Source organism: Mesocricetus auratus, unplaced genomic scaffold, assembly GCF_017639785.1.
Source record: "Mesocricetus auratus isolate SY011 unplaced genomic scaffold, BCM_Maur_2.0 Super-Scaffold_100027, whole genome shotgun sequence".
NCBI classification, from domain to species: domain Eukaryota; kingdom Metazoa; phylum Chordata; class Mammalia; order Rodentia; family Cricetidae; genus Mesocricetus; species Mesocricetus auratus.
In genome coordinates this window covers 5,517,753-5,530,843 of record NW_024429208.1, presented here as the reverse complement: position 1 = coordinate 5,530,843, position 13,091 = coordinate 5,517,753, and the positions used below count along the sequence as shown (strand labels likewise).

The following is a 13,091-nucleotide window of genomic DNA, read 5'->3' as shown; positions in this document are numbered from 1 at the left end:
CTCCTCAGGCTGTGTCCACCTCAGCCCTCCAGCCCAGAGACAGTCGCACACGGCAAGTGGAGACTTGTTAAGTGGGCCGACAGCGGCACCGCTTGTGAGGACTGAGTGGGCGGCAGATGTGAGTGAGATTCTCGCCGTGCGTTCATGGCGGGTTCTCAGCAAATAAGATGGAGACATCCAACTCCCTTCCTTCCTCTGAGGCTCTGGCCCCAGACCCCAGCAGTGTCAGCCAGATTGCTGGCACACAGTTCCTGAGCTGCCTCCGTGACACATGCAGAATAAATGTGTAACGGTGCGTGTGACAGACAGTCCTCGGATGGCACTGGTGCACGGACTCTGGGGGTCCTTATGAAGGACCAGGCTTCTCAGTCACTCGTCTGACGAATCAGGCACCTGCCATGTGTCATCTGTTTGTGACTGCAGGGTCCTCGGCTGCTGGGACTCAACAGTGAGCAAAACAGCCCTCGTCTGCGTGAAGCTTCTCCTAGTGGAGAAAACAGACAAGAGGAAGGAAGACAGAGGCAGGCAGGGGTGAGCGACAAGCTCCTATGTCAGGGAGTGTTCCAGAAGGGTCTCTGCGAAGGACTGTGGGCATTGAAGCAGACTGGGAACATTTTTCCAGGCAAGAGAAAGAAGACAGCGGGTACCAAGGCCCAGGAAGGGGGCCGGTGTGGCTGGCTGTGGTCCCTGAAGTGATGAAGGAGAGGCAGCTGGAGAGGTCGTGGGATGACGACCGGGAGGTCTGGAGCACAGGGGTGACACGAGGGGTGACACGCGCCACGGTGTGGGCTGAGTGCACCCCTTGCTTGTGACGTTCCGGGACCTGGGCTTTAAGAGGGAGAGGCCTGCAGAGGGGCCGGAGGGAAAGGGGTGAGAGACAGGCAGGCAGGCTGTAGAGGCGTGGTCAGGCCGGAACCGGCCCCAAGAGAAGGAAGCCTGGGCACAGCAGCTTTCTAGGCTTTGCCTTGTGTTGGTGGTGCTGGGGGGAAATGGAGCGGGAGCTCCTGGGGAACAGTGGACATTTCTCAGGGGGCCCGGCATCCTTCTTGCCTCTTCTACCCCAGCAGAAACGGCTTCGCCCCACCCCGTCCGAGGCAGGTCCTCGACACTCTTGGGTATGTAGCCTCGCTGTTATTAGTGGGGTTTCTCGCTGGGGGTGGGGCGGGGGAGACTCGGACGGTCTTGAACTTATGGCTCTGCTGCTCTAAGCTTTTCAGCAGTCAAGGGGTTTAATCCACACCGTCTCCAGCCCCAACCCCTTCTAGGATCTCTGTTAATGGATGGCATCACAAACTCTGCATCTCTTCTTCCTCCTGGTTTCAAGCTCCCTCCTGCCCTCTGGCTCTCCCTCTCTCCCTGGAGCTGCCTTGCGTGTTTGCTGCATAAGAACTTCCAAGTAAGCAGCTAAGTGGGGGAGGGGGGGCTCGAGCGCAGCCCACACCTGCCAGGCCCAAGGCTGTGTTCACCAGGAAGACAATGTTCTCAGGTGTGGTGTGGGCGCCCCCTTCCCCCCTCCCCTGCACATGCCCGCTCCAGCCCAACTCCTGCATTGGTTTTCTTCTGTTGTAACAGGGCAGATCCGAGGTCAGCACTTACTCAAAGTGCCTCCGGAGGGGAGAGGGGGGAGAGGAGGGCGGCAGCAGCTGCCTCTTCTGCACGGAGCTCAGCCCCCAGCCCCCAGCCCCCAGTGCTTTTCCCCTCCTTATCAATGCTGCGAGTTGCCTCTCAAAATTGCTCTGCCGTCATTAACACCACGAGTCAGGTCAGATGGAGGCCGTCTGCAGTCTTGGACGGCAAAGGCAAAGTGCTGATGCTGATTATCCTACATCTTCTGGGCACGACCCATTTCCGTGCTCCTAGTTCTTAATCAGCGGGAGGGACGGCGGTGCCAGCGTGGCGGGTGGGCCAAGGTCAAGGTTGCTTCTAGTCTGGGTTCCGGGACCACAGAGTCCGTCTGCCGCATGTGCTAGGTCACCAGAGGGCTTGTCTGGGTGTCCCAGGTAGCCCGGTGACCACAGTACTGTTTCACCTTCCAAAGGCAACACCCAGGGGTTGGCTTTGAGCTATCAGTGAGGGATTCATTTGAGCTAAGGCCGGAGCCTTGCTCCTGAGACTCACCAGCAAGTTTAGGGTTCTGGGTCTCACTGGTTGGTTAGCCATGGGGCAGAGAAGTGTCTTTCAGGGCACCTCTTCATTGGTGACTCCTTTTGGACAGGCTGGTGGCAGCCGGAGCCTAGCATTGTGGCCTTTCAGCTTCCTGGCCTTAGCCGCCTCCACAATGTTTAGCCTCTACCCCGGACACACCATGGTTCCCAGGCACAGATCTCTGACCTGGGCTCTACAGGCCTCCCTGAAGAATGCGCTCAGCCTCACTCTGCCAGCCATGCAGCAAAAGTTATACCCAGTGGGGTCTGCAGCTCAGGATGGTATCTTCCCTGGCTCTGGGACCATCACTGCCACTGTGTCAGGCTTGAAGTACGAGAAGTCGAGCCCCTCTGGGGCAGAGGAGCCATGGAGCCGGCAGCTGGCTGAAGACACACATTGCCCTGCTTGGACAGATGGGGTCCGGCAGAGCCCTGGAGCCCAGTCCTTGTGTTGGGTCAGTGGCCTTCCCAGCCAGCGGCTTTCTACGACGTCTCAAACACTCTGCCCAGTCTGTCTCAGGGTCGATTCCAGCACCCACGCCAGGGCCTCTCTCTCATAGCCCACATCGCTGTCACCTCCCTGAGGTTCTCCTTCTCCCTGGCCCTTTGTGCCAGCTTCCACAGCAACTCTTAAATGCTGCTCAGTTCTGTGTGCATGCCCTGAAGCCCCGCTGGCCTGGGTTTTAGGGACAGACACCATGTCTTTTTGCCCCTTGTTATTTTGGGGATGGGGGTCTCTCTACACACTCCTGTCTGTCCTGGAACTTACAACGTAGAGCAGGCTAGCCTGGAACTCATAGAGATCCTCCTGCCTCTGCTTCCTGAGTGCTGGGATTAAAGGCAGGTGCCACCACACCACGCTTTTTTTTTTTTTAAATCCAACGCCTAGGACAGGACTTGGTAAAGAAGTTACCAGATACAGTTTGTTCTGGTTGCCAACGGAAGCACAGCAACCTGGAGGGATGGTTCAACACAGGCTACATGCTCCTGCAGTGACACCCTGGAGTCAGCACTCCAAATGCTGTCACTCCCCAAGGCCATCAATGGACTCTCAGTCCAACGGCCCCCAGCCTCTCTATGGCTGCCACCCCAAACAGGACCTCAGAGAGGGAGGGAGGCCGCCTGCTGAGCGTCAAGCCACACTGCCCTGGTCCCATGCCACAGCATGCCTGTGGTGAAGGGGTTGACCTAATCTTTGCCCAACCATTTAGAATTGTGTTTTAAAACAAAGTCCAGCCTGGCTTTGGTGGTGCACACCTTTAGTCCCAGGACTCAGGAGGCAGAGGCAGGCAGATCTCTGTGAGTTCAAGGCCAGCCTGGTCTGCAGAGTGAGTTCCAGGACAGCCTCCAAAGCAATACAGAGAAACCCTGTCTCGAAAAATCTTTATCTTTTGTAGCACCACATAACGCGGTGTTACAATCTGGGCTCACCCTAAGAACACGCATAGAGCGCTGGACTGGTGGGAACTCCTCAGCTCAGCCTTTCTAGCTCATTACCACACCCAACAATTGCTTCAGACGTATATTGACTAGCAGCTCACTTGTGACTCAGACTGGATTTTGTTCTAAATTTGAAATCAATTGAAAATTGAAAAAAACAATAAAAAACGACAAAGAAGTGGAGACTGAGTTGTTTGTGAAGGGAGGGCCCAGGGGCCCCACCTAAAAGTGGGTCGTTGTCTCCTCCCCTGCCCCCACCTTCTTGCTTGGGGGAGTGGGGATACCAGTGCCCCTGGCTGTCTGCCCCAGGTGACAGAACTGGAGCTACAGGTAATCAGAAAGCACTTGTGCAAGCCCAGGGAAGGTGTTCTGTTTGTCTTCGACTCTGGTTGACTGACCCATTGAACACTGATTTCAGGTCCGTGTGGACCTGTTCCGAGGGCCCGGCTGGCAGAAGGCCACCACTGACGGCAACGGTGGGGTGGCGGGCGAGGAGGTTGAAGCTCCGTCTCAGCCAAGCTTACACTGAGGCTGAGGAGGGGCTGCGGGTGGATTTCCTGGAGAGGAAACTACGTGCACAGCCTCCAGGAGCCGGCTTGGCGCTGCAGCCCCAAGCCCAGAGGGCAGGCCGGGCGGGAGGCTCCAGGCTTGGCTGGAAGACACCTCTTGGGAGATGCTTTGACCTCCCCTCACTCCCTAATGCAGAGCTCTGAGCCCGGTATACTGCAAGCTGGTTGCAAAACCCAGGAAGCTGAGGCCATCCTCTCCATCTCGTGGAGGAAGCTTCCAGACCCGGGGAATTGGCTCAACCCTTATGGTCACGATGGGAGGAGGAGGACGGACGAAGGGGCTGGGTAAAGGTTCGGGCGACTGGCCAAGACCAGGGTCGGCAGGCACCAAATGTGGATGAGCAAGCGTCCACTGACCCACCCTACCTGCGTGGAAAACCAGACTGGCCCTCTTGGCACCAGGCTCTGTTACCCCCCCCCCATGGGGAGACAGAAAGCCAGCTTAGACCCTCCCGTGGTGGCGCGCACACTCAGCAGAGCCTACTTCCCTGAGCCCTGCCTAGATGCTGCCCAAACAGGTGCCCCTTGGTCAGTCCCCCTCCGCAGCACGCAGACCCTGGACAAGTGGGGTCGGGGCCTGGCGCAGAGGGCGGCGCACGCCCTGGGACCGTCTCCGGCTGTTTCCAGCTCTGTCCCCGTCATCCAGAGCCGCGTCCCCACGCCCGCCACGCGCGTGCACACACACACACGCGCGCACACTCACATACACACTCACGGCTCCTACACTCGCTCCGCGCAGACCCCGCCCAGGCCCCGCCCCGGCCCCTGCGGGCGGCCCCTCCGGCGCCCGCGGACCCCGCACGCAGCGCGCGCGGCTGGCGGGAGGCGGCGGCGACTCTGGGCACATTTGATTTTCCCGCAGTCCGGGCGCCCCGGAGCCGGAGCCCCAGCAGAAGACGTGGCTCTGCGCCCCAAGCCCGAGGCGGCGCGGTCCTAGCCCCCTGAGCTCCCACGCCCCCTCGGGGCTCCCCTCCCCGCTGCGCCCCGGCTTCCTCGCCGCGGCTCCAGCCTCCCCGCAGCAGCTCCCGCACCCCGTTTCTCCGCGGCCCCCGTTCTCCGCCCCCTTCCCGCTCGCACTTCCCACGCCCCCTCTTCGCGTTCCTCTCCTCCCCTGGCCGCCCAGCCCAGGGCTCCAGCCGCTCCGGAGGAGGCGTGAATCGCGCAGGAATATTGACTAATTTGGGGTGGGGTGGGGGGACGGTGGGCGATGGAGCAGCCCGAGGACATGGCGTCGCTCAGCGAGTTCGACTCCTTGGCGGGCAGCATCCCGGCTACCAAGGTGGAGATCACCGTGTCGTGCAGGTGAGCCGCCCACCGGCTGGGTCCCCCTGCCCCGCCCCGGGGCGGAATCCCTGTCTCCATAGCTTCCATCCTTTGCTTATGCGAGCCGTTTTTCAGGGTCCTGGTCTCCCAGGCGTCCTGCTGCGGGTCTTCGGAGACCCCCTGCGCAGTGGTGGGTGGCGGCGACTGAATGGGCAGCCAGGCAGGGGTCGGGTTCCCAGAAAGTTTGCGCTCGGAGCTGTTGCTTCCGGGACAGCAGGAAGACACAGGGACAGGGGTCCCAGCATCCGAGTGGGAAGAGGAGGAGAGGCCCCGGGGTCTCGCTCTGGCTCTCTCTGATTTACCCTTCTCTAAATGGAGAAGGGAGAGTGACCGGCGCCATCCTTCCCGGGCATGACCCTCTGCGCCTCCTGTGACCTCCCTTCTCCCCTCCTTCTGGTCTGTGCCCCAGCCTCCTCCCTCTTTTGGAACCCAGGATTTGAAAGCCTTCTCTTACAAGAAGGATCAGCTGGGACTCTCTCAGAGTGCGGGAAGCCCTGGCGAACTTAAGAGTGGCGCCATTAAAAACCAGTAACTCGGATGGGAAAATCTTAAACCAAAGGAGTGAGGGGCTGATGGCGAAATGTCAGATGGTGTTCCCGTAGGCTGCCAACCCCCGCCCGCCCCCCCCCAGTCCCCGGCGATACCATACAGGTTGCGAATAACTTCTCCGAGAAGCTGGGCCTCTCAGGTTCTCCTAACTGGCTGCTCCAAGGGTGAACAGGCATGTGACTGAGCCTGGGAACACTGCTTTGACATGTCTGTGAGGGACACCGTGGTCCAGATAGAGATCACCTCGAGGCCCTGGCAAAAGCCCTCGGCATTTCTGGAACCCCGTTGTACCCTTGTTCCGGATCACTCGCCTCTGCCTCTTGCAGGTCACTGTTGGATTAGACTTTGTCTCCTCAGCTCTGAGTGGTTGAGCTGAGACGCTGGCCTGGGCTGTGAGGGAGGATGGATTCTGGGGAGCTTCTCCCTGAGGACTTGAGTTGGGGGCTGCCGAGGTGGTGGCCCCAGCCAGGGGTCCTGCTGTGGTGACTCCCAAATGTGTGTCCACCCCCCCCACCTCAGTCCCACGCAGAGCAGAGACGTTCGAATCTGCCGTTACTCTGCTGGGAGGTTCCTGATGGCCCATTAGCAGCAGCCTCACCTCCTCAGCTGTCAACAGCTGCAAGCCTCCCCTCCTCCTGCACGCAGCCCTGCCTCCCCTCCTTCAATCACGCCTGTCGCCTTCAGGCTCTTCAGTTGTCTCTCAGAACCTTCCCACCTCTGGGCCTCTGAACAGCCTGTTCCCTACACAGAGAGGCTTCGTGCTTTCCATTTCCAGGGACATCCTCCCTCTGCCCCTGAAGACGCCAGCCTAGAGCACTGGCTTCTACATCCCCCGGACCCTGAGTGCAGAGCCTCTTTGTGCCCATGGGACACAGGGATGCTCCTGCGACAGGCCCTGGGGCAGCGAGGTTTGCGGTCAGACATCTTTTGGGGGGAATCCCTGACATGCCACTTGGGGCAAACTTTCAGCCTCAGTTTCCCAGTAGTCAAGTTTGCTTCCTCCCCGGGAAGCCTTGCTCACAGAGGGAACCACCGTGTTAGGACACACAGTGGGTCCAGACGCCGCAGGTGGGTGAAGTGTTAGGTCTGGAGGGGCGTGCCACACTGAGCAAGTGGCCACGATGACCAGCCTGAGGCAGAAGCTCTTAGTCCCTCTCCGTGTTCTAGAAGCATCCAGAGGATGTAGTTGTCCCGCACAAGATGGGTACCTGCTGTAGGAGAGTTCCCGGAGGTGGGGCTCTGGATTGACCCTGGTGTCCATCCCTCTGAAGGGACGTGATCCACATTTTGTGGAAGGCCCTGCCAGGCTCCACCTGAAAGGGAAATGAGGGAGATGTGGTCCTGATGATGAGAGAGGAGGATGGAAGGCTCACTTGGAGCAGAGGGGAGAGGGAGAGGTGGCAAAACCATCTGGGTGGCCTTGCATCTATAGACCCACCTCTGCTTAGCTGGGGCCAGGGGCCAGGTTCAGGGGAGGGCGGAGACCTGAAGAGCCATTGTACCCTTGATTCCATGCTTACCGGTTAAAGAGTCCCCTCTCCTGTAGCCTGGTCAGCACTAACTGGACCCCCAGTGAAGACTTTGGGGTACCCTACCCTGAGCATCTCAGTAACCCTTTCTGGCAGCTTCCTCCAGTTGGGCAGCTGTGGGGAGAGTGTTTTCAGGTGGTTGATGAGTTCTTTGGCTCCCTGGATCCAGCTCCAGAAGCTCTGCCTTGTCCCAGGGGCCGTTCTAGACACAGGCTGTGCCTTCTCCAGGCTCTTCAGCGGAGCAAGGAGAAGAGGCGTGATTCTGTGCCTTACCCAGAACCTTGCTGGCAGCCAGTGTGTGTGTGCAGAAGGCAGAGGACACCATGGGTGGACACATCAGGGCCTCTGCCTCCATAGAAAACATCTTGGGTCAGTCTGTGGTATGCTCCCAAGGGCAAGGCAGCCTATTGTTTAAGAATGTGAATTTGGTGGGATAGGGGTGGCGCACACCTTTAATACCAGCGTTCAGGAGGCAGAGGCAGGAGGACCTCTAAGCTCGAGGTCAGCCTGGTCTAAAGAATGAGTTCCAGGACAGCCCAGGCTACACAGAGAAACCCTGTCTCAAAAAACCAAAATAAATAACATAAATAAAAAAGAATGTGAACTTGGCCAGGCAAAGGTGATTCATGCCTTTTATCCCAGCACTTGAAGACAGAGGCAGTAGTATCTCTATGAGTTTAAGACCAGTGGGGTCTACCTAGCCAGTTCCAGGACAGTCAGGGCTACACAGAGAGACCTTGCCTCAAACAAGGCTCTGACAAAGACAACAGTGTGAGCTTGGCTTTAATCCTAGCACCCATAAGGCAGAGGCAGGCATATCTCTGCTATTTCCAGGCTAACCTGGTCTATGTAGAACTTGGCTCTATCTCCCTGGGTTCAAATCCTGTGTGTGTGTGTGTGTGAGTGTGTGTGTATGTGTGTGAGTGTTGTGTATGTATGTGAGTGTGTATGTATGTGTGAGTGTGTGTATGTGTGTACACTCCAGGCTATCAAGGATTAAACCCATATTATGCAAGCACACAACCACTGAGGCACACCCAGCTCTGCTCCTAGGGTCTCTGATGAGCTGATTCTCTTGTCTGTAAAAGGGCATAGTGATCCCTATCAATTATAGGGGTTTGATGGGATAATCTGAGAATGGTGGCTGGTGTCATCAGTTAGCTGGTGTCCCACGGTAACGAAGACCTACATATCTATGTGGATGTGTGGAGCCTTGGGGATGACTTGACGTAGGGATTCCAGGAGGAAAGATTGGATTTGTGCAACTAGATTCCAGCAAAGTATAGAATGTGACTTTAAACACCCTCGGGTCTGGCGTTCTTCCTCCTGATGGTCTGTCCCAGACCGTTCTTGACCAGGAATGTTAGTCTTTCTGGAGACCCATTCAAAGCTTACCTGTCATGTGACCCCTTCTTCCTCCAGAGGTCTGTGAGGCCTGCATCCCTGCCCTGCGCTGGTAGCTCCATCAGCCCTATGGTTGGGAAGAATGGCTTACGCTTTTCGTATTACAGAAAGCCTTTGTGCTTGGCAGAGTCGTACTGGAGAGGCATGCAAGGGTTCCTGAGACAGGGCAGGCTGGATGTCTTGCTTGGGACCTCATACAGCTCTCCTTCCCCCACCAGGCGGTAGGAGTTGGTGGGTGGCTAGGCTTCTGCCCAGAGGTTGATCAGTGCTGTCCAAGCTAACATACAACAGGCACCTCGTGGAAAGAGACGGCCCAGCTCTGGAGCTGTGTCCTGGGCCTTGTAGACGGGCGTGAGTTCACTCTGAGCACTTTTGACAGGCAGGGGACATGGCAGTGGGGAGGGGTGGGCTTTGGGACACGGTGGCCTTAGTAAGTTAGCATTGGGGAAAAGAGATCTGTTTAACCATCGACCACACCCACATACTCAGCAAAGCCAGGGAAGGTCGTCACAGCACAGCTCAGACACTATTCCCACTGAGCAGTTGACATCCTCGTTAGACGGACCCATACCTGTTACGTCTGTAGTAGCGGTTGGCGTCTAAGCTAGCGCCTCAGATCACGCTGTCTTAGAAGATCATTAGTTCTCAGCTGCTGTGGAACAAATGGCCACAGTTTCCTGAGTGCCTAACTTTGTCCCCTCCCAACTCTATGTCTCGGGGATAGGACCTCACCCAAGGTGTGGGCCTTGACCAGGGTTGCTAAGGGCAGACAGGTGCAGAATTGAGGCTCAGTGTCTCGCTGGTGAGGACCGGAGTGACCAGCAGCCAGCTCTGGGGGCTGTGGTCCCGGCAAGCTGCCTCCACAGTAAGGCAACTGACCTCATCGAGGCTAGAAGCTGGCTCCTTCAAGGGCTGTGACAACGAGATATGAGTCCCTGGAGTCACAAGAAGGCTTTTACCTTTCCTTTTCATCACCCAGTCCCCGGAGCCACTGCCCCACACGCAGCCCGCATCGAGGGAGGGATTCCACAGTGTTCTTATGGGGAACGGGACACTTCTGCTTGCCCCAGCTCCTGGAACTTCTGTTTTCCTTTCTCCACTGCTGTTCCCCTGTGTGTGTGTGTGTGTGTGTGTGTGTGTGAGTGAGTGTGATTGTGTGTGCATGTATGTCTGTCTATGTGTGTGTGTGTCTGTCTGTCTGTGTGAGTGTGTGTCTGTCTGTGTGAGTGAGTGAGTGTGTGAGTGTGTGTCTGTCTGTCTTTCTGTATATGTGAGTGAGTGAGTGTGTGAGTGTGTGTATCTGTCTGTCTGTGTGTCTGTGTGAGTGAGTGAGTGTGTGAGTGTGTGTATCTGTCTGTGTGAGTGAGTGTGTGTATCTGTCTGTCTGTCTGTGTGAATGTGTGTATCCGTCTGTCTGTCTGTCTGTCTGTGTGAATGTGTGTATCCGTCTGTCTGTCTGTCTGTGTGAGTGTGTGTACCCGTCTGTCTGTCTGTGTCATCCTTGGTTGCTTGTCCACCTGTCTTTCTGTCTGTCTGTGTGAGTGAGTGTGTGTGAGTGTGTCTGTCTGTCTGTCTGTGTGAGTGAGTGAGTGTGTGAGTGTGTGTCTCTGTCTGTCTGTCTGTGTGAGTGAGTGTGTGAGTGTGTATCTGTCTGTGTGTGTGTGTGTCTTTGTCTGTCTATCTGTCTTTCTGTCTGTGTGAGTGAGTGTGTGTATCTGTCTGTCTGTGTGAGTGTGTGTGTGTCTGTCTGTCTGTCTGTGTGAATGTGTGTATCCGTCTGTCTGTCTGTCTGTGTGAGTGTGTGTATCCGTCTGTCTGTCTGTCTGTCTGTCTGTCTGTGTGAGTGTGTGTATCCGTCTGTCTGTCTGTGTCATCCTTGGTTGCTTGTCCACCTGTCTTTCTGTCTGTCTGTGTGAGTGAGTGAGTGAGTGTGTGTGAGTGTGTCTGTCTGTCTGTCTGTGTGAGTGAGTGAGTGTGTGAGTGTGTGTCTCTGTCTGTCTGTCTGTCTGTGTGAGTGAGTGTGTGAGTGTGTGTATCTGTCTGTGTGTGTGTCTTTGTCTGTCTGTCTATCTGTCTTTCTGTCTGTGTGAGTGAGTGTGTGTATCTGTCTGTCTGTGTGAGTGTGTGTGTGTGAGTGTGTGTATCTGTCTGTGTGTGTGTGTCTCTGTCTGTCTGTCTATCTGTCTTTCTGTCTGTGTGAGTGAGTGTGTGTATCTGTCTGTCTGTGTGAGTGTGTGTGTGTGTCTGTCTGTCTGTGTGAGTGTGTGTATCTGTCTGTCCGTCTGTCTGTGTGAGTGTGTGTATCTGTCTGTCCGTCTGTCTGTCTGTCTGTGTCACCCTTGGTTGCTCGTCCACCTTATTCACTGAGGCAGAATCTCCCAGTGAGATCTAGATCCTTGGTCTCCACCTCCTGGGGACAGAATTACTGCCGGCTGTCATTCCCACCGGGTTGTTTCTATGTGTTTCTGGGAACCCCCAGCCCCAGTCCTCTTGCCTTCAGAGCAAGTGTTCAGGCTGCTGAGCCATCTCTCTGGCCCCACTGTGGTGTTTTAGCTCCCAACAACCCTCTGCAGTAACTTGCAGTGTTTCCTTTTCTAAACCAAGGTCCACAGAGGTGGAAGCGTGTGTTAGCGCCCGCAGGGTTTGGAGATGTGTGCGTCCACGGTCTGTGTGTGCCCTCAGATGTCCAGGGGTCCAGCTCTGTGGAGACCATAGTGGGGCCTGAGTAGCAGCCATTGTAGGTAGGACAGGTCCTCCCTCAGGCATGGGAAAGGCCTTGCTTGCAAAACGCAGACTTCTGCAGTAGAAGCCAGCCTTCCGTGGTATCCAGACTGTGGGACGGGTGGTAGGTTCCTACCCTCCTCCCCCAGCTAGCATTCCTTCTGCTCACACTCAAGGGCTGATGTAGGTGGGGGAGATGACCCCCCCCTTTGTGAACAGAGGAGAGGGAGGAGGCTCGTAGACTGTCTGTGGGTAACAGGAAACCTGACTGCTCGTAGCCTGGACCTGAAGTAACTTGTGTTCTCAGATGAAGCAAGCCTAGAGGTAAGCTGTTTCGGCTGGTTTGTCAGCCCCCTTGCCAGGAAGACCTTTACTATCGTTCTCCTCGGTTACCATCCGAATGGCAAGCTTCACTGTTACAAAACCCACAGCTCTGTACCCACTGTTTCGGCTGCATCTGAAGACCGGAAACAAACAGTGGAGCAAAGGGTCTTTCTGGGAAGGCGCTTTGTTCTGAAAGACACAGTCTTACACAAATCCTGAACCATCCCAGGGAGGGGCCAGAGCCGGATCTCATGCCCACTGCTGCCAGTTGTTGACGTAAGGGAGTTTCCATCACATCAGGACCGGTGTGGAGTCTGGTGCTGGATGGCAGCCATGGCTTGCAAGACGGCTCCAGGGGCTACCTGGGCTCCTTGAAGCTGCAAGTATCCTAGTGTTAGCCTCTTGTGGTCTGACTCCTCACATCCTCAGGTCAGGGGATAGCCAGTGTTGGGGACAAGGAATCAGTTTTCCAAGGAGTCATCCCGACCCCTGAGTACCACTCCGTATAGTGTGACAGGCAAGAAAAGCCACCTTGTGTGTCCTTGCCAAGCCCTGCCAGGCGTCTCTGCCCATCCATACAGTTCGCACAGTAGAAAAGCACCGTGACCCCGGGGGCTGCCTGATCCTGGCTGTCCACTTGCCAGAGAATGTGAGGAGTTAGACCTCAAGAGGCCAACGCTAGGCCCCTTGTGAGGACATGTGTCCCTGGAGGCCAGAGGCATCAGATCCCCTGGAGCTGGAGTGACAGAGGCTGGTGAACCACTGGATAAGGGTTCTGTGAAATGGAGTTGGGTCCCCTAGAAAAGCAGCAAGCGCTCTTAACCGTGGGACCATTTCTCAGGCTCAAATAACTGTTATTGAAAAGAAAACAGACTCAAAACTCACAAGAGATGAGGGAGAGAGAGTGTGTGTGTGTATGTATATGTGCGTGTGTATGTGTGTACATATTTATATGTGCATATATGTCATGAGTGTGTATGTGCCTCTCACAATGCCATCAATGGAACCTAGGGCCTGACGGCTTCCCTGCCGTTGAGCACCGTGCATTGCTGGTTCTGTAGACAGTCTCGCGTGCACACACGGCTTCC

General features: G+C 56.3%; 1 protein-coding gene across 2 annotated transcripts in view; it reads left to right on the top strand.

Moving 5' to 3' along the window:
* Positions 1-4,973: 4,973 nt before the first annotated feature.
* Positions 4,974-13,091, top strand: part of Cpne5 (copine 5) — an 85,809-nt gene continuing 77,691 nt past the window's right edge. For both annotated transcript variants that reach the window (XM_005084911.4, XM_013124361.3), the window contains exon 1: positions 4,974-5,455. In XM_005084911.4, coding sequence (XP_005084968.1) covers positions 5,361-5,455 — 95 coding nt within the window. In that variant the 5' untranslated portion in view covers positions 4,974-5,360. The remainder of the gene's footprint in view (positions 5,456-13,091) is intronic.